We start from the raw sequence: 23,685 nt of genomic DNA on the forward strand, positions 1-23,685 counted from the left end.
GCTACAAATTATAATTTTATTTACATCTATTTATAAAAAAGGAAATATTTATAGGGCTACACAAATATTTTATGGGACAAGAACTCACAAACAAATTGCTCAAGTGGTAGACCAGCTCAAGAGATCTCCATATGCTAAGGACATCAAGTAAGTATGTTTAAAATATTTCATTTCAAAATATTTTTGTTTATTTTTGTTTGTTCATATCATACAATACGTGATGCAATAATTTCCAATTGTGCTGTACTGTACAGATTAAAGTTAAAAGACTAAACTCATAGCATACAAATGTATGGTCAACTGTATCTAAGTACAACAGTTAAAGTTTTAAGACAAAATTGTAGCACTGTGTGTAAAGGTTTAATAATTTTAAATGGAAATATAAATCAATTTAGGGGAAGGAAAATATTTTTGTACACTATATAAAGTCATTAAATTCTCACAGAATGCATTAAATAATATATTCTTATTAAAATGCTTCAAATTAAGCTAAATAGACTGCAGTAATTGTAAACAATTACTAATATGATATACTTTATACTAATAACAATGAGAATCAATTTTCTCATCAATAATGTTTATTGATGCATTGTTGAATTGTAAGCACAATATGTAAAAGAAGTGTAATAAAGATATAATATAATAAAGATAGTAGTATTTTTTAGCAAAGTCTACCTTCATAACTTGAATTGATTATGTACATAATAATACATATTATACATGCACAACCAATAATTAATTATTTTAATTAATTTCTTACCAAAAATGATATTATAACAGTTTACATTAGTATGTTACAAGATATTAGAATTTACCTCATATAGTTTCATTATTTTCTAATTCTGAATGGCATTTAGGAATAAACATAGCTAGATATGATTTGTAACAATTTTCTTATTGAAGAACTTGTAATATGCTGAAGGAATGATTGCATAATATAGGTTTTAAGTTTTTGCAATGCACACTAATCAGGAAGTTTATAGACAATATTTGTTCTAATGAATATACAATAATATGTAGTTTTTTTGTTTATCTATGGTCAATGCATTATCATCAGTCCAGGAAAGCCTGAGTGGTGTAGAAGGGCTACTGGATAAGTCAGTTTGTTAGTGTTTTTATTTGTTATACAATTTTTGATTGGGGTTTTCTTGTATGTACGTAAATATTGAATGCTACCTACCATTTTTAGAATCCTTTGTTCTCTAAATACCTCCCAGCAGCGGTCTCGTGGTCCAAGTGCAGAAAAAATTCAGACGGCCATCTTTAAAGTTGAAACTGTTTGCAGGTTTGTCACTGATCTCCCCGTTTGATCAATTCACACATAGATGGGAATATCAGGCTGTTTAAGCCACTTGTATATTGATAATTTGTTTAATTTTTTTTGCAACATAAAGATATGATTTATTGTGCAAAATTGTCTAAAAGAGGCTTTCAGGATAATGTATTATCTATAGTAAGGCTTAGGTGCTTTATAGAGTTTGTATTCTCTAGCTCTGGGGTCTACTAAATGGTACTGTGATCTAGTGAAAATTAGTTGATATTCTCGCTCTCATTTAGTACAAGATCATTTGTGTGACAGTATTGACATGCCTTACCAGAAGTTATAAATTGATGTCAGGTTTATCTGTTTTTCCATTAATGATAAACACTGTGTCATCAACATCTACATCGTACCTTCATCCAGTCATTGTAAGAAGCCATTGTTAAAAGTCTGTAGAGAACTGGTGTGAGAACTGATCCATATCTAGACTGGAAGTAGTTTACTTTTTCATTATTACATTGTTCATACTTGAAAGTTCTACTAGTTTTTTTCTGTTACTCAGATAGCTCTTGCACCAATTCCCTTTTTATCTTCAACTCTCATTGGATTAATTTTTCGATTCTGTACTGTTAACCTTTGCACTTAATAATCAAAGACCTTGCTGAAATCAAGGATGGCCTGTGTGTGTTTTAGCTGTTCTCCAGTTTTTCAGTAATGTTATCGACTAGCTTTGTGACAGATATTGTTGTTACATTATAACGTTTGTTATTTTGGATAGGTATTTAATTTTGTTCATGAGAGTTCAACAGGTATTCAAGCTTTTTATAAAGTCTTTGAGAATGTTAAAATTGATGAGGTGGGGTTATAGCTTTTTGGCTTTTTAAGCTCCCAATTTTTATATTTCGTCCTAATTGTTATTTATTGGTCTTTGCATGACAACAGTTGTTTTAAATCAAGTGAAACGTGTATATGGATAAGAAGTTTTATTTTTACATAGAATTTACATTAAGATTTAAAGTTACAAATGCTGCTCAATGTGCAGCAACACAACAATGCATGCTTCAGTTCAGCATAAGAGAAAAATAAATAAAATAATTGTACTATTCTCTTTAATATTAAAAAAAATAGTGTCTGTTTGAAATTTTTAAAGTCAAATAACTAAAGAACCAGTATAGTTATAAAAATTTATTAAACACCAACTAATTTTCAATTTTTATAGCAATTCCAACGGTACTTTTTCCAACAAAATCCGTCAACGCATAAGCGAGCACGACCACTTTAAAGATATGTTTGCATAAGCCAGGGGCAACAATCAACTGATGCCACTCAACTTTGGTGTGTTACCTCTCAACTGTGGTGTGTTTTGCGCTCATGGCTTGTGTAAGCATATTCTTAAAGTAGTTGTACTCGCTTAGGCGTAGACGGATTCCATTGTAAAAAATACCCTTGACATTGTTATAAAAATTTAAAAATAGTCAGCAAGAATTTTGATATGATATATTTATCTATATTCCTAAAATGCGCTTATTCTAATAATTTAAAAATGTCACAAAATGTTTGTGGTTACAGAATGCCATAATTTGTCTATACAGGGTGTACATAAAGTCCTGCACAGGTATAATATTTTCTGAACGATAACAGATAAAATCAACAAGATTTGGTAACATCAAACACTACACCTAAAAATATACTTTTTGAAGGAATTATCAGTTTTCTGTAGTATCATGGGGACGTCCCGTAGGGAGTCACAAGGAAATCTTAAATAGGAGCATAGGTCAATATGCACATCATTTTAAAGGGCTTATCTAGCAGAATTTAATGCCGCAAAGCGCACTCAAAAAGATTGATCCAGTACAAAATCGCGGCTGTTCAAAGCTTTTACTTGGTTACATTTTATTAGTAGCCATAACCCCAAAACTGCAACCAAACGAATACTGCAGCTAAATACTACATTATGCTTGTCAGTTGTACAGAAGTGAATTATGACATTACTCATCCTCAAGGTTACAAATTTGGTCCTATTATATTGATAACGGGGAAAAACTAGTAAACAGTAACAATAATTAGAAAGCTCTTATCTTAGGGTTGCAGTTTGGACTTTCCTATTAGCCAGTCTATTCATAGTAGGCTATTCTAGTTTTCTTGTTTTAGTAGTGCTGTCCAACCTTTCTATCAGTGCGCTTTAGTACAAAAGAGTTTGTCGTATTGCTTGTAGTTCTTCAACTACACTATGTCGCTTGACGAACGTGAACGTACAACACTTCTTATGATGGTTGGTTGGGGAAACAAACAGACGATCACACGAGGAAGTATGCCATTTATTTAATGACTACTTTCACCATAGGCAGCTAATTTCTAGAACAACTGTAGGGAGAACTGTTCAACGCTTTATGGAAACAGGAAGTGTTTCCGATCGTAGGAATACTTCAGGAAGGCCCGCTATTGCGACAACCGAAGACAACTCTTTAGATGTATTTGCAGTCATTTATTGAGAAACCCGCAAGAGTCCCTACGCTCAACAGCACAAAACTCATGACATCTCTGTTACGTCTGTTTAAAAAAATTCTGAAAGGGTCTAATTTTAAGCCTTATAAAGTTCATTTGGTGCACAAACTCAACGAAGATGATTTCGATCGACGTATAGAATTTTGTGAAACTAATGATGGCCAAAAATAGATCGCAACGAAATTGATGTAAACAATATTGTGTTTTCAGACAAGTGTTCATTCATTATGCTGAATGGAAAGCGTAAACAGGCACAATTGCCGTTACTGGAGTAGCAAATATCCTCCCTGGATGTGGGAGGCACATACGCAATATCCACTAAAGGTGAATGTCTGGCTTGGTGTGATAGGTACCCAGTTGGTAGGGTCCTTTCTTTATTGAAGGAAATTTTAAATGCAATATCATACCGACGTTTGCTGGAAAATGAAATTACACCAGCACTTCGAAACATGTTTGGAGAACATTTCCAGAATATCTGGTTCCAACAGGACGGAGCACCCCACACTACGGCATCGACGTAAGAGCCTATTTAAACACTGTTTTTTGGCAAAGGTGAATCGGAAGGCAGGGGTCTGTAGAATGAGAATGGCCAGCGCGTTCACCAGATCTGTCTCCATTAGACTATTTTGTTTGGGGTTACCTTAAGGACAACGTCTACAAAACAAAGCCTCAAAATTTAAATGAACTGAGACAAAGAATACTTCAAGAATGTCAGATGATTCGTCAAGTTGCCCTGCAAAATTCTGTTAATAGTTTTTTTATGTGCATCTTTCCAACTGTCAAATAACCGGAGGTGAACAATTCGAACATTTACTCTGAAAACATTTGGTAAGTAAACATCTTTTTTAAATAAAACCTTTGAACAGCCGCCATTTTGTACTGGATCAATCTTTTTGAGTGCGGTTTGCGGCATTAAACTCTGCTAGATAAGCCCTTTAAAATGATGTGCATATTGACCTATGCTCCTATTTAAGATTTCCTTGTGACTCCTTGCGGGACGTCCCCATGATATTACAGAAAACTGATAGTTCGTTCAAAAAGTAGATTTTTTAGGTGTAGTGTTGATGTACCAAATCTTGTTGATTTATCTGTTTATCGTTCAAAAAATATTATACCTGTGCAGGACTTTATGTACACCCTGTATATCATATTGGCAAAGTATATTTGTTACTGGTCTGTTATCCACTTTGTGAATAAATATCTTGCCAACATGGATCCAGAGATACTTGTAATTTTTCCCTTTCTTGATGTTTCCCACCATCCCATCCTTGCTGGTGACAGTGCATCAATAATGAATATTAGCTTGTCTATGGGCAGGTTCATGTGTCTGGTTGACAAGTCCCTCTTCTCAAATTGCGTTTGCCACTCATGTTTATCCAGATGACAGACAAACTTGACAATAATCACCAGTGGCCGATTGTAGTTGCAGCCTTTACTTTCCATCTTATGACACATGTCAATCAACGAGTCATTGATGTCCATTCTTACTGCCTTCCTAATTTTATGTACCATGTTAAAAGTATATTTGGTCTTGTAATGTGGAATACCATGAATTTTAACTGTATTCAGGCGAAAATATTGCTCTATGTTTTCAATACGACTCTTAAGAGCATAAACCTCTCTCTTCAACACCTAATTCTCCTTGGCCAAATATTCAACCAGGCTCAGTTATTTATCTACTAATTTAGTTTATTCATGAGGTGAACGTTTTGTTGGAATTTGTTATTCAAAACCTCATAGGAAGTGTGAAGTCTTTTACCTTTTTCATCTGATTGTCACAAATCTCTCTAAATACCTTCATAATATCTTCTAATTTTAGCTTACCCTATCCAATCACTACTTCAAATCTCATGCTCTTCCTTCTCTCAGAAGCACAAAATACACATCTCGCCCTCACCCTCAGTTATACAGTTAATATTTGCTTTATTCATTTTTACACCGGTCGTATGTAATTCGATCCTACAAGTTTAAACAAACGTTATAGTTTACCATTTTATCACAGTTAAATTTTGTTTCAAGCTAAACCTAGTAATGTAGTGAAATATATTGATTCACAATACAGCAAAATTTCGTTGAAGTAGCACTCCATAACATAATGAAAATAAAATAAAATAATTTAAGGTGTTATTTATTACTGATTTGTAGTGAGTTATGTTGAGTTGACAAAGATGTATGTGTTTCAGTATGACCATCTTAGCAGCTAGAGACCACACCTGTGTTAATGACATGGTGAGAGGTAAACCAAATGTCACCGAACTCTGCAAAGCTGCCATTGACCCTGTTATGGTCAGTAGCTTAGATAAATCTGAATCTTTATCAGAGCAGTTTAGTACTATTTATATAGTTGTGTTAGATATATTCAATCAGGGATGTGTGAACCAGTAGCATAATCAGGATTTTTAAATGGGGGTGGAGTGGGTTTCCAGGAGTATATGTATATACAAATAATGAACACTCCCAGCAAAAACATATGAATGTAAGCTATCTTAAATATAGAGAACTTAGATTATTTTAAACCTTTCAAGTGCTATAGGGTGTTACTTTTTGTCTATTACTTCATATTTTTGGGCTTGTGTAAGTTTCATAATGGTAAGGTAGGTTTAACTTCTATAATGCACCTCTTGGCAATGTATCTGGTGTGAGCACTTAGCTTTTCATCTGAGTTAAATATTATAGTACTCGGTAAGACCAAACAATTGGTTAAACACAAACTATTGTAAAATATCTGAAAAATTGTGAATCAAAAGTATACAAAGAAAGGAATACCTAAGAAGCCTGATATAAAATAAGTGTGGGAAGATAAACTGTAGAGAGGTACGAAGAAACAGCAGAAGAATTTAACAACTTTCTCTCAAACGTAGCTGAGGATAAAAAACTACATAGCAGCCAACACTAAGCAGCCATGTATTAGAGTCATAACATCTAGACTTACACAGAATAATAGCTACATCTGAGACGGAAGTAGAGAGTAGTATAAACATTTAACCCTTAGGAATCTGTAGATCACTAATTGTGGCCGTAATTGATGTCTTGCAGAGCTGAGGTGAAATCACAGATATCTGTCCTCTAGCTCAACAAGCCACGCATGGTGACAGGCTGTGTTCGAAGCACAGACCAATAATACAAGCAATTGAGTTTGGCTTCTGTAACGTGTCTATAGTAAGGTTATCTTCTATAAACAAATCACAACTATTTTTGTTTTAGTATAAGAGCGATTAATTGTGTTCTGAACTAATAACCCTTTATTTTAAGAATGCACAAGTTCCAATGGAATTCAATAATTAAACTCAGTATAAAATAATAGTAATTTTAATAAAATTTAAAATCAATAATACAGCAACGCCAAGCTATCTTTTTTACTTAGAATTTATTCTCAATTATTTCATGTTTTTAACCCATCAAAAGTTCACAAGTCCAGTCTTAAAACTAACAATCAATCAATCATTCAATAATTGTGTCCTTCAAGTTCTCAGTGCTAATGTTTCAACACAAAACTCAAAATAAAAAATCTTCATTAAAACTTCAAAATAAAACAATCTTCTTATATATAAAATACAACAAATAATAAAATACGACTTCTTCTCAAAATAAAAATCAAACAAAATAAGATAATATTAATATTTAATTTTATGAACAAAGACAATGTCCAACCAGTTAAAGTCAAAATTGTATCAATTTCAAACTACTTATTTTCTGTAAATTTCCATATTTACAAATTATTGAATTATCTAGAATTATCCGCTTGGCTTTGAATGTTAAATTTAGGAACTTGTTAAAAATATATATAGAATCTCAGAAGATTAAATAATTTTCTTTTGCAGTAGATTATTCCTGATTAAACCAAATTGAACAGGAAAAGATCATCAAGTAATTTTCTATTTCAATATTAAATTCTAACTTTCACAGTACCTCGCACATCTGCTGAAGACTTCTCCAAGTAACTAAAATGACTATTATAGATTAATTAATTCAAACTTGAGACTTTAAATTTTGAAACTAAATTTTAATCTTACAACTCAACAAACTCAACCTTCTTCCCCGAAAAATCAAAACGGCAAGAGTAGGCTAAACCATTAATACGTCTACACTCTCTGAGCACACAGCAAAGAATCTCCTGAAAACGCGGTTGAAGCCACCGGAAAGGATCTAGAAGTCCCTCCCACCATTTAATCAAGCTAACATTGGCCAATCAAAATTGAGCAACACAATGTCTGAGTTGAATGGTACCTATCCAACCCAGACATGTAACCTGTGCTCAATACCTACATACAAAAGGAAAGCTTCTAGCATTCCTTGAACCCGAATTGACAAGAAAATTCAGCACTGCTGGAAGGTTCACAATCTTACAATTCAATTACTATATAAGTTTACAATTCTCTTAATTAAAAATAAAAATATTCCTATAAATAATTCAATAATATAGGAAGCATCCTATATCCTCCTACCTTCAATGCTAGAAGCAAGGCTTCTAGTAATAATACGGGCAAACTACTAACATCAATTAGCAAGGGGGCTTTATTAATAATGAGGACAAACTACTAACATCAATTAGCTAAGAGGCTTTAGTAATAATGAGGACAAACTACTAACATCAATTAGCAAGAGGCTTTAGACCTCACCTACCTTTTACCAGAAAATAAAAAAAAAAATTTTTTTATACAACATTCACCTTACAAAGTTCAAGCTTGAATATCCCTTAAACCCAAGCAGATCAAAGAATAATTTCTTCCTACAATATGTTTACTTACAATTACTTACAATATGTTTACCTAATCACCTACAATAAAAACAAGTTAAATTCAATTTAAGTTCAGAATATTTAAATTAGTACATCATCAATTAAGTTTACAGTTTTAAAAACACTAAGTTACTTCTCTAAACATTATTCAATTGAAAACCATAATTTATTCTGTTAATTTAATTACACTACATCAAAAACAATCAATATTTTAGAATCACTATAATCTTGTTACCTAACAGACTCAGCTATATATAAATCAAATATTTACATTTAATGTTTGGTTAAGTCCAAAACTGATGAACATATGTTTAAAAACAAAGTTTTAAAATGTAAACAAACAAGAATTATTAATGAAAGTTAAATATATATACTATGTTTCTTAACATCAATTAGACTATTAATAATATTAGACAAAATATTATTTATTGTTACAAATCTTTGAATTTTAAAACCTTAATTCTCCAAGTTTGTTTTTTGTACCTTAAAAGTACATAAAGTATAATAACCTATTTTGAATTTATTACAATTAAGTCAAAAGTTTTAAAGATCCTTAAAACTAATTATTTAATTATAACAAGTTTACTTTTAACAATCAATAAGATACTAGTCAGTGTATAAACAATTGATTAATTTTAAAATGAATTTAAGCAAATACAATGATTTAATATACAAATGATGCAAATACAATGATGTTTTATATTTATTATCATTAAATCAAAATTTTAAAAGATCTTTAGAAGTAATTATTTTAATTATTACAACTTTAGTTCAACAATCAATAAAATATTAGTCAGTACATAAACAATTGATTAATTTTGAAATCATTTTAAGCAAATACAAAGACTCATATTTTTACATAATTCATTAATTTAAATGTAAAGTAAGTATTCTAAAACTAACTATTTCGATGAATTTAGAAATGGAAAGTCTGTAGATAACGGTCCTGGTTTATTGATCGAGAGCAGTTAACAATCTTATCTCGGTCCTTTGTTTGTGAGGCCCGCTGATAAACGACAGTCCCTTCCGAAGCAGGTTATTCTGCAGACTGCTCCTGGTTCCAGCTCGGTCATCTCCTTCACCTCGCTCACACCCCATGACTTCGTTCCCTGGTTTTGAATTTGTCTCGTTCTCAGCAATGGTTCCATATGAAACATTTATTTAGAACCCTTTTAAAAGTATATCTGTAAAGGTTAAATCATCAAATGTCCCTTTTTACTCACTCAGTAGAATTCTTTGTATACCCCCAAAACGTTTAAGTTATTTCATAAATACATTTATTTCGTCAGTCAACAACTTCATCAATCCACAGCACAAATCTTTACCATAAGGAGCTTTCTACAAGATCATCTCTTCTCATCTTTAACTGTGCAGTGCAGTTCTGTTAAAATAATGTTCTTTCTTTAAAAATTTTGGTAATCATTGTGGTGCAAATTAATACAAGTTAAATTCTTTTTATTTTAATTTTACTCAGTGCTAGTTACTTGTTAAGTTATTATGGATAACCAATCCAGGTAACAATTATATATAAGCTGTATCCTTTTTCACTAATTATTTTAATCTTAGTTTAGTGCTTATAATGATGTAATATCATGTTGTTCTTTCTCACTCTCACTGTGTAAACATTTACTCAGGGTTGTTGGAACATTTCATGTTATAGACCACAACCTGGGATTTCCACAACAAATACAGATTATTTTTCCATCCAAATTTGTTATTACAATCGGTAGGATAGGACTCACATTCACCAAATATATATAGTGTGTCTGTATGCGTGAAATAAACACATGTCTCATTGTACTTTCACTCATATGGTAACATGTATGTCGATTTCATAAAACATTAGTAATATCTATAAACTAATTGGTTTGTTTATAAAATCCCACATTATTACATACTCATTAATCGTACAAGTTTCATGTATTAAACACTCACAGTCCATGTCCAACCCAATCGCACACATGTCTCATTGTACTTTCACTCATATGGCAAAATGTACGTAGATTTAATAAAACATTAGTAATATCTATAACTATAATTGGTTTGTTTATCAAATCTCACATTATCACATATTCATTAATAGTACAAGTTTCATGTATTAAAGACTCACAGTCCATGTCCTACCCTGAAATTTACACCATACACTTTCTACACCTATATTCATTTTACCATCATTGTTTTACCAGCTTCATGTTCATGCTGTGACTCGCTTATATATATATTTGCATCTCTCAGATCTTGCACCACAAAACTGACATCTGAAATTACTGCAATAATTTTGTAGGGTCCTTCGTAAATGGCATCCAACTTCTTTCTCTGAAAATTAACTTTACAAAACACAATATCACCCTTCTTAAATCTAACATTGTTACCATAATTTACTTAGTTTCTGATTTTTCAAACATTGTTGCTTCAAATTTTTGACTGCACTGATTAATTTATTTTTATTCTTTCCCCGTAATTCGTTATCTATCAAGTCCTTCAGATTCCACCTCAAACTTAAACTATTATTTGGTTTATAATTAAAAACATCAGTTCAAAGGGGGTCGATTTCACACTTTCATTAAATGTATAATTTATTGATAATTTAAATTTTTCCCAATCCTCCTTTATTATCAGAATAATAACCAATTAAAACTTGATTTAAACTTCGTAGGTAGACACTCCCCTTTTAATTAAAATAAGCTTTGCATTTTTTCACCAGTTAAACAAGTAGCGTTTGTCTTTCACTATACATTCAGGTAATGAGTAATTATTAAGTAATACTATTTTTCTAAGGCTCTTATCACATTACCTGTTCTTATTTCACGCAGTGGAAGGAACAAAGCGAATATATTCATATCTTCCATAACAATCATATATATTGATGTCCCTCTAAGATGTTCCACATTGACTAATACCTTTAATTTAATAAGTTGGCATAATCTTTTTCTTGACTCTACTACCACAGACCGGTTTACGATAAACACCCTTAAGTTTAACTTCAAACAAAAGTTCGTCTTTACTAAGTAGGTCCACCTTCAGCGACATCGTTCACTAATTAAAGTTCAGTACTGTTCACAAAAGTTCACTTTATATTAGAGTTTATTCCTAACAGAATTATTTTTTATTAAAAATAATTTATCAATTAATTTAATCTTCCTTAAAAGTTCACACAACACCAATCACTGTTCAAATCTCCTTCACATCAACCGCTCAATTATACCAAGCAGAGTGGCGCAATTATGTAACGTGTCTATAGTAAGGTTATCTTCTATAAACAAATCACAACTATTTTTGTTTTAGTATAAGAGCGATTAATTGTGTTCTGAACTAATAACCCTTTATTTTAAGAATGCACAAGTTCCAATGGAATTCAATAATTAAACTCAGTATAAAATAATAGTAATTTTAATAAAAATTTAAAATCAATAATACAGCAACGCCAAGCTATCTTTTTTACTTAGAATTTTATTCTCAATTATTTTCATGTTTTTAACCCATCAAAAGTTCACAAGTCCAGTCTTTAAAACTAACAATCAATCAATCATTCAATAATTGTGTCCTTCAAGTTCTCAGTGCTAATGTTTCAACACAAACTCAAAATAAAAATCTTCATTAAACTTCAAAATAAAACAATCTTCTTATAATATAAAAATACAACAAATAATAAAATACGACTTCTTCTCAAAATAAAAATCAAAACAAAATAAGATAATATTAATATTTAATTTATGAACAAAGACAATGTCCAACCAGTTAAAGTCAAAATTGTATCAATTTCAAACTACTTATTTTCTGTAAATTTTCCAATTTACAAATTATTGAATTATCTAGAATTATCCGCTTGGCTTTGAATGTTAAATTTAGGAACTTGTTAAAATATATATAGAATCTCAGAAGATTAAATAAATTTTCTTTTGCAGTAGATTATTCCTGATTAAACCAAATTGAACAGGAAAAAGATCATCAAGTAATTTTCTAATTTCAATATTAAATTCTAACTTTCACAGTACCCTCGCACATCTGCTGAAGACTTCTCCAAGTAACTAAAATGACTATTATAGATTAATTTAATTCAAACTTGAGACTTTAAATTTTGAAACTAAATTTTAATCTTACAACTCAACAAACTCAAACCTTCTTCCCGAAAAATCAAAACGGCAAGAGTAGGCTAAACCTTAATACGTCTACACTCTCTGAGCACACAGCAAAGAATCTCCTGAAAACGCGGTTGAAGCCACCGGAAGGATCTAGAAGTCCCTCCCACCATTTAATCAAGCTAACATTGGCCAATCAAAATTGAGCAACACAATGTCTGAGTTGAATGGTACCTATCCAACCCAGACATGTAACCTGTGCTCAATACCTACATACAAAAGGAAGCTTCTAGCATTCCTTGAACCCGAATTGGACAAGAAATTCAGCACTGCTGGAAGGTTCACAATCTTACAATTCAATTACTATAAAAGTTTACAATTCTCTTTAATTAAAAAATAAAAATATTCCCTATAAATAATTCAATAATATAGGAAGCATCCTATAGCTTCATTTTACCTTCTGCTTAATGCAGCATCTAAAATCTGACACTGTCACAGACTTTATTCATGGAATCTGGAGTTCACGTCTGTCTGAAAATATAAAAAAAATGGTCTTTAAGATAATCTCTGCATAGTTTCGATTTCAGAAACACCTAGACTACAAAAGTGGTATGTCTGGTTTACCCAGGAGCCATCTATTGTAATCTAGATGAAGAGGTGTTCTCATTTTCTCACAGTTGCACAATTGAGTGCATTACAGTATTTTATGTGCAGTCCCCAAGCATGATTTAGCAACCCGGTTTTCTACACAGGGTTAGAGTTATGACACTCCTGTAAGCGGTAGGTGAAATGGGGCCAAACTCAACATTCACATTGAATCGACTCTTTCCAATATAGCTAGATTATGAATAGAAAACTCGGTTGGCCCTAGATGGCCTTAGATTGCGCTGTACTCCTCTACTCTACACTTCCCCATCACCAATAAATACTACCTAGCATACACACAGTTCTGGTATACTACAGTTCTAGTGGATTCCAAATAAATTCTTGAATATTGATAAAAAGATCTCCTTGTTTCATATAAATGGGTTTAGAAGAGGCTGACCAGAGGTAAAAAGATAAATCAGGTTACCTGCAACCTTGAATCTGTAAAGAATTTACTGTTGGTAACATGTAACAATGGTAAACATATTTTTAAAATGAATAGTATTTTAGGTAAACGTAAGAAATATATTAGTTATCACTTATACATCTTATATGAAGTTGTTATTAAATTTATGCTCATCATAATACTGTATGTAGGCAAATACAAGAAATATTTTTTTTCAGTTAAGAAATGTATCTTAATTTTTCTTGGTATATAAAATGTAGATGTGTAAAGTAAAAATGAAAAAAGTTTACCGGTCCATCATACGTTTTTATTATAGTAGCCAACATAAAAATGTGTAATAGAAACATGGCTTTTATTGGTGAAAACTGATTATAACCAAAAGTAAAACAAAAACCTGTTAAGAAGGTAAAAAACAGATAAACGTATTTAAGAAGGCATTTAGTCAATTATAGTATGAGACATATCAATGCGAGCCTAGGTTGTAGTTGCTATGTTGCCAGCTGTAACAAAAGAATAACTAGTGATGGGTTAATCAGTTGAATTCAACAATCAAGTGACTGTTATTGCTCATCTTTACTTCTCATTTGTCTTCCTGAATACTTTACCTTCACGATGTAAATTAACATGTGTTTACACTATGACATAGTACGTGAGAAAAAATAATAATAATAATATAAAAAATACAGAATAATCAAATGTCTAAGAACAAAATGGATGTAAGCAACTAAAATGAAGCTAGACATCATTGCATCACCTTATACTGAAAATCAGCTGATATGACAATGTGGCAACACTGCATGGCGAGGGGGAAGTGGGGTGCAGTAACTGTCCATATGGCCAGTCTTGCCATGATGTGTCTCGTACTGTAATAATAAAATAGTTGTAGTTACTTCTAAAAATTCAGCCTGTTTGTTGAAGTGGTACAAAAATAGCTGGCAAAGTTCTATTTTTTTAAGGCAATGTTTTTATCTCTCTACTCCCCCTCTCCCCATCAGTGACAATTGGTTCAAATGTTGTCTTATCTGTAAATTGTGTTTGTGTGGGAGGATTGCAAGTCTTAGGATAGCCTAAGGGTAGCTTGAAGCTAAATACGGTTCTAGAACAAACTGAAACATAGTGATAAATTCTGGTTCTTAGTTTACAGTTACTTTATTCCTAGTCAATGCTTGATTCTACTTGATAAAATTAATAGCTTCGGACTAAACATTTTCCTAACTCTTTATATAATTTTTTGCATAAATTAATTTTTTAAGCCAATCTACAACAAGTATAAACCACGTAGATTTTATGTGTAGAAACAGAATGATTGTACTCTTTCGATGTATTGACTTACAATTATTAACCTTTTCTTTTCAGGGTGTAAGCTGTTTATATTATGGTGGATCTTCAAAGATTTCAAATTTTGAATCCCTGTCAAATTATGGTCTTCCCATAGTTTATGACATTGAAGATATGGTCTGTGTAGGGAAGAAAAGGAGAGTCTGTCCTTACTTTACACTTCGCAACTTAGTTACTCAAGCGGGCATTATCTTTTGTCCTTATAACTATCTAATAGATCCCAGGATTCGATCATCTGTAAGTAAGAAAAACTTTAAGTAGTTAACTTATTACCTTTTGTTTTAAAATAAAGTTTATTCTGAAAGTGGTTTCACCTTATTGTATAAGTACATCATATTTTCAGCCTGCTGGATAATTTTCATTTTGTTTTGAGTTATTTAATTAAGAATATATTTGATCTTTTGATTATCAGGATCATTAGATCTGAGTCTGGTTTGGTTTTCAGAAAAATCAGATCTGAACCTTGATATGGTATAAATAATCCGTAAAGTTCATGTAAGTTTAAAATTACCTTTTTTTTTAAAAAAAAGAGGGCCATCCCTTTTTAGCCTTACTCTACCCATCCTCATGGGCCACTTGCCTGTGTGAGCATCTTATCAAATGGAATAAGGTGGGATTGTTAATATAGCACAAGGTTGACAGTGCTGATATAAAGAGTGACAATCACAGACAGGATTCAAAACTGCATTATCTCAAAGTCAGCTCTCCTCTTTCAACGGTTAATTGTTCTGTGTCTATTATTTACAATGTGCACATCCATATTCATCAAGTTTCGTTTTTATTTGTACTATAATCTTTATGCTACATCAAGTTTAGCATTTGATCGTACTAAAGTCGTTTGTTTTATTTCTATAGATTGCCTTGTTCATGGTGTGCACATTTTTACTTCGTCAAATATCCAGAGTGGGAGTTTAGAATCTCACAATCTCTCTGATATACCCCTTTCCAGAATACATTCTGGTTAAATTACTGACTTATGTGCCATTGAAGTTGTTTGATAAACATCTTGGCAATATTAAACTATATTTTTATTATTATATAGCTAATTTAAAACAAATATTCTTTTGATAAATCAATGTTTCCTACAGCAAGATAAAATTTGTACAAAACTGATGTTGGAGGGTTGAACATGAGATAGATTTATTTTATTTTTGTAATGTCTATAGTCAGAATGTAACATCAGCTAGTTTGAATTTAGATCAGATAACAGCATATATAATTAAGCTTTAAGAGATTTTTTAATAGCTTTAAATGTTAAAGTAGGTCAGTTATTATGTTTGTGCATTGGTAATTTAAAGTTTTAATATTAAATTAATTTAATTTAAAATCATTTAAATTCTAATTACCCAATGTAGGTTGAAATTTTTGTGACAGGTTTTACTAGAATTACATAGTGAAAAACTGGAGAATGTGACAGGACATGTTGCAATCTTAACAATCCTGTTGTAAGCTATGTTGTTTTACTTTAGTTCTGTTCTTAAATAATGTTCATTGCAAATAATAACTTAATAATGACAAGATTTATCGGTTCATCACATAACTTGGTCTTAGTTAATTGGATACAGAAAGGGTTAATCTTTCAATATAATTGATAACAAGTTTATGTTTGGCGGTTCGTATTGAAAAAGTTCCACAACATTAAGTAGCCTTTTACAAATTATGAAATGTTGGACATTTTTTAGTAATACACATAATATTCATGAGACATTTTTTAGCATTTTAATTTCTGTTTAGATGAATGTAAACCTAACCAAGAGCATTGTGATAATGGATGAAGCTCACAATATTGAAGACATCTGTAGAGAGGCAGGAAGCCTTCTACTGAAGCAATCAGACCTGGAAGAGGCTATGTCGGAATGCAGGGATAACATTAAGAAAGATAGAAATCCCGAAGAGTATAAAATCATTGTAAGTATTCTTATTCCATTTAAAGATGCCCTGTGAAGCTATTGGTTGAGCATAAGTGAAGCCTCTCCCACAGATTGATAGGAAGATTCAGATTCTTTTTGTGTGTTTGTGCACATGATAACTGCTGAAGGTTTGAATGAAATGAAAAAATGAATGAAAAATGCCTTTATTAGAGAGGTGGAGTTAGGGCTATTAAGCCCTCCCTACCACTGAACCTTGTATGTTTACACTATAACATTGTATTATGTACCAAAATGTTCCCTGGAATAACTGAATTTAGGCATGAATCCACCTTGTAATATATCTACTAGAATATGAATATTTCAAACCTCAAAGGACTAGTGAACAAATTATAATTATCCAAAAGTTAAAATTATACAGGTGTCTTAAAATAATTTTAATATATATATATATATATATATATATATATATATATATATATATATGTGTGTGTGTGTGTGTGTGTGTGTGTGTGCTGCAAAAAATGTTACTGCTAGAAACATAGTTAAATATTCTTTATACTATATATTTGATATACTGTAACAAGCTATAAGCACAATCTAGTCTTATTTATTAAAAAAATCACTTCTCATGAGTCGTATGTATTCACTTTGACAGATGGGTTGTAACAGTGGTAGCGAAACAAAGATGTGTGTTTTTTAATTTTTAACATAGGGGGAATGCGTTTGCGCACAGAGTGTGGGACTCCCTTGCGGACTACCCACTAAACCCCCTACGGGCCATGGAGGGCCCAGGCCGGAACCCTTTCGGATGACATCTTGCCTGGTCCGTGTGTCTTATGTCCCATCCAGGACAAAACTACTTGTTTCGGAAGCTAGGGGTCAGCCAGGCATCCGTCTTCACGCTTCTGATGAAGGATCCCATGTACATAAGTGGTGACTGCATTCCAGGCGTCCTCACTCTGCAGCATCATCTCCACAATGGCGTCTGCCGAAACATCGCCAGCTGTGGTGGCGAGCGTTCGCCTGGCCTCGGTGAAGCGCCCGCAAGCGAAGAAGGTGTGATGAACATCATCATTTTCCTCCGGGCAGTAAGCACACCGAGGTGACCTGACTTTTCCCATCCTGTAGAGGTACTTCCTAAAGTAACCGTGCCCTGTCAGGAACTGACACAGGTAGAAATCTATCTCCCCGTGGCCACGATCTATCCAGGGTTGAAGCTCTCGAATGAGACAGAAGGTCCAGCGACCGTCCGATCCTTCCGTCCACTGCCAAACCTGCAGAGTCTCCACCTTGGCAGCAGCCAAGGCATCTTCTCTACCCCGCTCGGCAGCCTCCCGGAAGACGGTCTGTCTCTCGATGGCCAGCAGATCAATAGGAATCACCCCTGCCACGGCCGAACCGGAAACGGTGCGATAGGCGCAGGCGACCCAAAGTGCCGCTCTTCTCTGAACCGATAACAGCTTTTGACTGTATCGCCTTATCCTCATGACACCCGCCCAAACCTCTGTGTTTTACAGAAGGGTTGAGTTTACAGTAGACATGAGGAGGCGTCTCTTACTTGACCTAGGGCTTCCTACGTTAGCCATCAGCCTGCCGAGAGACATAATCACCTTAGAGGCTTTGTCACACACCGCCTGAATGTGCTCCCAATACCGAAGACGGCAGTCGAGTAACACACCCAGGTACTTCGCCGCAGTCCTTGTCCGAACCTCGACACCCCCCACATTCATAGAGATCAGAGTGGGGATTCTCCGTCGAGTGAGCATAACAATTTCGGTCTTGGCGACCGCCAGCTCAAGTCCATGGCTCGTCATCCAGGCATTGACCCGAATCATTACCTGATTAAGGCATAACTGTGCCAAGTTCGGAGTCCTTGCCTAAACAAAAATGTGTTGAGGCATTACTCATTGAAGGGGTTAGAGTGAGCCCGGCAGTGGTAGGCAAGTTTGATACATTCAGTTTGCTCGCATTGTGGTGTGAGAGGAAGGGTTAAACATATAGTCCTGAAGTGATTTACTCTACTCAGTCGATAAAGCATCATCTTATGCAGCCTAATAATGAGTCATCTGCAGAATAAAACAATGCATTTTAATGCTTTGTTTACCCTTAGAAGTACTACCTCATAACTAATATAAGATGGACATAATAATTTTGAACGATCAAAAACAAAATATTAATTCAAATTCACTACCCTATTTTAACATTATACATAGTACAAAACTCAGGGACTAGAAGAAATTGTTAGAAATATCTGCTATTTATAATTTTAAAAGTTTGAACTATCCACATTTCAATTTATTACCAAATCTAAGAAATTCAGATATCAGTTAACATTTCTTGGCTCGATAACGTATAAATTTAAATATATTTATTTGGAGGTATAAGTAATTGTTGAGCAAGATAAATTATTGAAGTTCTTATTGCATACAGGAAGACTTTCTACAGAGTTTATACTCTTGGTTGGATTCATTAGGACCCACTGTTCAGTACTCGGACATGAATGAAGCCAAAACAACCATGACAGGAGAAGATGTTGTAAACAGACTACACTTAAGCAACGTTTCACAAGAAAATTTCCAAATATTTCAGGTAATAAAACTTGATATTACTTCATTATTAGTTCTTACTAATTGAAAGTTTTATTTTTAAATAACTAATAATTCAAATTTATTAAAAATATTAATTATATCTCAAATTTAATCTTATAAAAAATGAAACTAGCATAATAACTCAATTAACAGTGGTATTATGAGTAGGAGTTGAAATCTCTAAATCGCCCCTACTTATGCCTATGGAGAAAAATATATATGTACGAAACATGTTCTGATCATAAAAACGAGTAGTTTTTTTTTAAATGTTTTTACAATTTGATTGTAATGATTTGATTTTTGTTTTCATGAACAGGATAATTTGGAGAAAATAGAAACTACTAAGGCTGAACAACCTGATTTGAATTACGGAATTAGTGGAAAAATTAAACTACTATGTGATGACATTGTGGTGGTACTAAATTATCTGTATAATCCCAAGAACATTAGCAAGTATAAAGCTTACCTGAACCGAGAAGTAGGGAGCAATGAACGAAAGGAGCAAAAAAAGGTAAAATAATTATAAATAATTAATAGATAGAGTAAAATTAAGTAACACGATAGTATGTTTTGGTTATTTAATCAGTTTTGTTCAAAATGTGAGTTTATAAATTGCATTTTTGTTCTGATTTCTTGATCAATGCAATTCTTGTAAATTAATATTAAACATACTTCAAATGTTTTATTTTTAAATTTAATAAATAGGACAGAAAAAAACTATGCCAAATATTGCAAAACAGTTTACTAGAAAGTAAATTCCATTAGCTTACAATGAAATCAAAACTAGAATATTTATAGTTTATATATATATATATATATATATATATATATATATATATATATATATATGGGACATTTAGTATTTATATTCCAACACTGTATTTCTGCTATTTTCTACATGCTCACAACACCGATTTAAACATTTATTCTAAAATAGTTAAAATTATTGTATTTACTGGCCAGAATATGGTCGGGCGTTATTGTGTAAAAATACTACACTTTTGGTCAATACAGAATTTTCAAATCTCAAATCCTGTTCCACATCTTAAAAATTTGATTCTCGAATTTCAGTATGATTTCATTAAAATTACCATCAATCCAATTTCTGTTAATTGTTTAACCTTCTGTGTTCCCCGGGCGGCTTCATGTTAGAATAGACAGCAGTATTCCAACTTGTCTTAAGAAGCAACTGAAAGGACGGAGCGCACCTGTCTGTTTCACGCGTATCCTTTTCAAAGTTCCATATTCTGACTATAGCGCAATAGCCTGGCGTTCTACACAAAACTGTTCCGGTTACTTGCGGGCATAGCTCTGTGGTATTCAACCTCCGTGACCTTGAACACCTTTGTGTGGCAGAGGGTACAACTTAAAAACTGAGTTTTTCTTGCACTTCCCAGCTTGCTGGATAGTACAGGAACCCGGGTGAGCTTAGCCAGCAATGACCTGGCTGCCCTTTCTGCCGCAAAAATCCTCTTAGTCGTAGTAGTGCTGTTTGGCAACTGGTAAAGGGCCATGCTACGATCTTGGGGGAGCTTTACCGAGGCCACTGCTCATCGGGACTGGCTGTGTTTTGGAGGCAGTTCGATGCAGATTAAGTTGCGTTTGCGGCTGACTGTTCTGACTTTCACATTTGGGTACAGTGCAAGAGGAAGAATCGCATAGTCGTGGGGGCTAAGCCAGACATTATGGACGCTTACTTAATAAAAAAGGTGCAAGAACCATCCCGGGGTTCCCTAACCCCAAACACTTCCTCACGGGAGGAGCTCTCAACTCCGCCTCCTCCCAGTCAACTCGGGAATGCTGAAGAGATTGTAAATCCCTTCGAATGCAGGTCCCGGTTGTCGATATCGCCGGTCAACACCAACCAGACGCTGAGTATTGGCGAAACACCGCCCTCCTCGGTAACCGCACAATCCACGGCTTCAGGCCCCCTCCCCATGAGTGGGCGTCAGCAAAACCAACGCCCTACGAGGCTGTCATTGCTCTTGCTGGGGAGAAGGAGGAGGAGGGGCATCTTCTCAAATGTTTGAGCTCATTAGCGGTGATAAAGGCTGCAACTCTATGACAGAGAACCATCAGCCAGGAGGCCTTAACTGTCTAATTCCCCCTGATGAGGAAAGCCCTAGTGGCATAACTTCACAGGGCTAGCCCGAAGTAATGTGCTAAACAGCTTGTGGAGTCCACCACTATTGAGGGGACGATGAGCCTCTCATTGTGTGAAAAAGTATTTTAACCTTCTCCCCCCCAAAAAACCTTGTGTATGATAATATAAAAGGTAGTTAAAGAATACCACTCACTAGAGACAAAAGATTGTAGAGAGATTTGCAGAGATTCAAAGAAATAGCTATATTTTATCACCTTCATTCTACTTTAATTTTATAGACTATAATATCAGGGATGCTACAGGTCAGGGAAATCAGGGAAGTCAGGGAAAAGTCAGGGAAAAAAAACAGGACTGGAAATCAGGGAAAAGTCAGGGAATCCGGTCTCAAGTCAGGGAAAAGTCAGGGAATTTCGATGTTGGTCAGGGAAAAATATAAAATCCCTTTACACAAATAAACTTACTGCCGCTGTATTGTAAAAGATCATTTAAGTCAATCTTTTTGTACGTATTAAACTGTGTTCACTTTATTTTTTGCTTTTTTATATTTGCCACCCTGTTAGCCTCATCACCGCTTTTTTCCACCCATTAATTGCCAAAAACCCTGGGGATTGCGTCGAAAAAAGTCAGGGAAAAATGAAAAATTTGGTCTGGAAATCAGGGAAAAGTCAGGGAATTTCATTATTGGACTCCTGTAGCAACCCTGAATATGGGGTTCCAGAATATATACAAAAAGTTTTTGTTATATTCTGGAAGCCATTTAATTGCTGCAGATTAATAAATAAAAATATTTTTAACTTAAAATATTTGAACAATTTCAAACCATCCTAGTCATCATTAAAATATAAACAAAAAAGTTAAGGAAAATGATATTTGCATTTTACCACCTTGGTAAATTTTTTAATATTAGAGTTGAGAATAGCAGTGTTTTGTGTGTATATGCATCTGTCTTTGAGAGCGGACTGCACATTAAACAACAATTGTTACGTGTAAAACAACAATGCAATCTTTAGTGACAAAACAAAAAGCTATCTTTAAGCATTCAGAGGAACCTTTTGATCAAGTGACAAATCAGTATAAGATGAGGACTGCAGTTAACGTGGGAATTTGTTTTTCAAGACTTCATAGAACCTATTCCTCTACTATTTTAAGAGTAAGAAGGCAGCCAAAAAAACTGAAGGACAAACTTAAAATTACTTTTGTGTCAGGAGTGTGTTTAATTATTGTTGTATACAAACACTTTTATTCTAATGTGTTCCACATTTCGTACTAAATTTTAATTTTAACTGAACTATGAAAATGTCCTCTATTTATATAAATGGTTATACTTGTTACATATTTTTTCATAGTATAAATATTCCAAAATTCAAGGATTTTGTTATTGGTTTGAAAGACCTAACAAAGATTATTTAGAAGAAATTTGTACCACTAAAAAACCACAAAGTTACAGTTTGTTTATGCAGCTAATTTGCACTTTTTAGCTAATACCTGTAAACTGTAAATAATTGTCTGCAACACAATTAATTATTAAATGTGAAATAGCGAAAAAATCTAATAGTTCTATTTACACATACCTTTGCAATAATTGTTAACAATTAACTTTTATATTTTAATTTATCAAAATGCTAACTTTATTTTGTGTTGAAACCATCCATATTTACGTCTTCATAATATAAAATCTTTGCCATTGTTGTATACCAAATTAACTGTAATATACTTTGAGGTAGTAATTCTCAAGCTTAACAATGAAAGTAACATTGTTCCCAGTTTAACTGTGCATTGTTAATACATGTGTATCAGGGCAAGAATACATCCATTTGCATTCAAGATTTACGGCCTTGGATAGGCAGGGAGTGAGGGCAATATTGTGATAAGCAATTTAGCAACCTCGTACCGCAGGATCTCAATATGAATGTAGCCAACTAGGTCTGTAATCGATCACTGCGTGGTGCACACTGTTCTTTACATACCAGACCTCATAGAGATAAGAAATTATGTACTAGAACAAAATTTATTTATACAATTTTGAGTAGATCTGCATGTTCCCTGGACAAAGTTAATAAAAGTGTCGAACATTTCTGTTAAATAACCACTCCGTATGGTGGACCTCATCTTCGGGTTTGATTACTTGAAGATCACTGCGTGCTATAGCT

General features: G+C 33.3%; 1 protein-coding gene across 4 annotated transcripts in view; it reads left to right on the plus strand.

Moving 5' to 3' along the window:
- The window catches only part of LOC124369044 (Fanconi anemia group J protein homolog), an 80,471-nt gene that overhangs the window by 37,468 nt on the left and 19,318 nt on the right, over positions 1-23,685 (plus strand). For all 4 annotated transcript variants that reach the window (XM_046826732.1, XM_046826730.1, XM_046826731.1 and 1 more), the window contains 6 exons: positions 55-147; positions 5,950-6,052; positions 14,991-15,209; positions 16,707-16,880; positions 19,274-19,432; positions 19,748-19,942. In XM_046826732.1, coding sequence (XP_046682688.1) covers positions 55-147; positions 5,950-6,052; positions 14,991-15,209; positions 16,707-16,880; positions 19,274-19,432; positions 19,748-19,942 — 943 coding nt within the window. The remainder of the gene's footprint in view (positions 1-54; positions 148-5,949; positions 6,053-14,990; positions 15,210-16,706; positions 16,881-19,273; positions 19,433-19,747; positions 19,943-23,685) is intronic.

The sequence above is a fragment of the Homalodisca vitripennis genome, chromosome X (assembly GCF_021130785.1).
Source record: "Homalodisca vitripennis isolate AUS2020 chromosome X, UT_GWSS_2.1, whole genome shotgun sequence".
Classification (NCBI taxonomy): Eukaryota; Metazoa; Arthropoda; class Insecta; order Hemiptera; family Cicadellidae; genus Homalodisca; species Homalodisca vitripennis.